General features: G+C 53.7%; 1 protein-coding gene across 1 annotated transcript; it reads right to left on the bottom strand.

The window, feature by feature from the left end:
• Positions 1–1,082: 1,082 nt before the first annotated feature.
• Positions 1,083–1,724, bottom strand: PUNSTDRAFT_26547 (uncharacterized protein; the record flags this gene model as incomplete). Its single annotated transcript, XM_007381699.1, has 1 exon — positions 1,083–1,724. A coding segment is annotated over one exon (642 nt), but the record flags the coding sequence as incomplete, so codon positions are not given.
• Positions 1,725–2,389: the final 665 nt, after the last annotated feature.

Here is a 2,389-nt window from a genome sequence, read left to right as displayed (position 1 = left end):
GGTTCTCGTCGCCTGGTGAACCCGATGCATACTGTTTTCTCGAGTCCGAATTTGCAGTTCGTAGCTTCGCTCCAGTCGAGGGCCCCGTTCGCCCGTACCATGCAGCTTTCTACTTTGCCCGCTGCTTCTTCCAGGGTGTCGCCGATTGCCAGGAATCCCGTGTCGTCCGCAAAGCCGAATGATTCCTCTCCGTCCGCTCTGTCTGGTGCTTCGCGTAGGAGCCGGTCAATGTAAAATATCATCCCCGTTGATGAGAACGGGTCGCCTTGATCGAGTCCATCTTCAAGGGTGATGATGTCGGATTCGTAGTCGTCAAATGCTAGACGCGTCTTCCGGCCTTTGAATCTCCATCGTATCCAATCGGTGTACTCCCTAGGAACTCCTTTCAGTCGCATCTCGTGTATGAGGACGCTGATCACGATATGAGGAAACGCAGCTTTGATGTCTAACAGAAGTAACGCCGCGCATTTCCCTCTTCGCCAGGTGTCCTTTATCTTTGCTATCGCGTAGTGTATCGCATCCGTGGTGGCTCTTCCTGGTCTGAATCCGAATTGTGTGGGTTGAAGGAGGTGGTGTCGTTCTGCCTGATGTAGTAGGTCGTCCGAGATGCATTTCGAGTACAGCATGGCGATTTTCTTGATCAGAGATATCGGTCGGTGACTTCCCGGCTTCGTGTAGTCGTCTTTCCCGGGCTTTCGAAGCACTATCGTGCCGACATAGCGCCATTCGTCTGGCCAGTATCGGAGCGTATGTACTGCCCGGAATAGAACACCGAGTCTGGGTGTGAGCACGTCAGCGCAGTGTGTGAGTACGGAGTTGGAAAACTCGTCTGTATCCGGCGCCTTGTACGGTGATAGTCCCGCAATCGTCTTCTTTATTCGTTCGTCGGTGATGGGGGCGAACTCGAATGCTGGTTCTGGGTATTCATCCTCGTGTTCGTCTTCGTCGATCTGAACGTGGTCGGGGGCCTTCGGGAAGAATTCCGCCTTGAAGAGTTCCGCCTTCTCCCGGTTTGAGGAAGCCGTCGTAGTTTGGCCGTCGGGTTGTTTTGTCGTGAGCGTGGGGACTCTGGCTCTCGCTGCATCTGTGGAAGGGGAGCTAATGAAAGAGCTGGTCTGCCACATTGTTAGGTCATTCACCGTTTCCAACCATCGCGTCCAGCATTCTTTCTTCGCGCGTTTGATCGAGTTGGTGTAGTCGTTCCTGGCCCGTCGATATTCTTCGTGTATGGGGTCGCGTCCGTTGAGGCGGCAGTGGTATGACTTCTTGCCGAGTTGGCGCGCAAGCTTGCGTTTCTCGTTGAGGTCTTTGTTCCACCATCTCTTGGTATACGGTACGATCTTGTGGCGTTGGACGCATTCGTCGGTCGTCTCCTGAATCGCTTTTTGGAGTGTTGTTAGAACTTCCTGGAATTCTTCTATATTCTCGATCTCCTCCGGGTAGGGGTGCGGTTCTAGTCGTTTTTCAAGCTTCTCGCGGTATTCCTCCCAGTCGACCAATGCCCATGCGAGGCGCGGACGGTATTCCTTGCGTTTGAGTGAGAGTTCGATGTCCCATATTATTGGTATGTGGTCCGTCTTCGGCGGTCTTTGTCCTGGAGCCGTCGTGCACTTGGCGCATCTGTCCATCAAGCTGTCAGAGAGGAATACGTTATCGGGGCGAGTGAAATTTTTCGTGGCCATGGCCTCCAGCGTCGGAACGCCATGTGGAAGGAGCATCTTGAGATCATGTTTGGCCACTAAGTCGATCAGTATCTGCGCTTTAGCCAGGTTAGGAGCGGTGAATAGGTGGAAGTTGCGTTCTTCATCCCATAGTGGTGAGTGTCGGTTGAAGTCGCCCGCCCATAGTATGTGCAGGGGCCGTGTTTGGTTCCTCCGATCGCGTTGGATGGAGTCTATGGTCCTATCTATGGCAAAGAGCGCGTCAGAACTTTGTTGATCGAGGTAGACGTTGAAAACTAATAAGTCTCCGTTCGCGTCCGAGAGTTTGATGGCGGTTACGTCGGGTGATTCGACCGGGATTTGCATCCAGCTGTCTTGCGCGATGGTGTGGTGTATGAGCATGAGTGATCTGGTGATGTTGCGGTTCCTTCGGTGGGTGCTAGGGTATATTGAAATCCAGGTGTGATTCGCCCTCGAGTTTCCTAGGAAGTCGAGGTACGGTTCTTGTGCGAGCCCTACTCCGAATTTCGATCTGTTCAGTGAGATCAGCCAGTCTTGCTGTGCGGTGTTCGATCGGCACAGATTTTGTGACCAAAAACTTATCGTTCCCCCCTCCGTGTTCGTTTCGTTGGTTGTGTCGTTCATGCCCATCCCGCGCCGCGTCCCGTTTCATCAAACTGTACCGCCGTCCCATCCGTCGTGGTGGGGTGAGCCACGCCCCCGGTGTC

Source organism: Punctularia strigosozonata (assembly GCF_000264995.1).
Source record: "Punctularia strigosozonata HHB-11173 SS5 unplaced genomic scaffold PUNSTscaffold_4, whole genome shotgun sequence".
Lineage (NCBI taxonomy): Eukaryota > Fungi > Basidiomycota > Agaricomycetes > Corticiales > Punctulariaceae > Punctularia > Punctularia strigosozonata.
The sequence above is the reverse complement of the archived record's forward strand: the minus strand, read 5'-3'. Positions and strand labels throughout refer to the sequence as shown.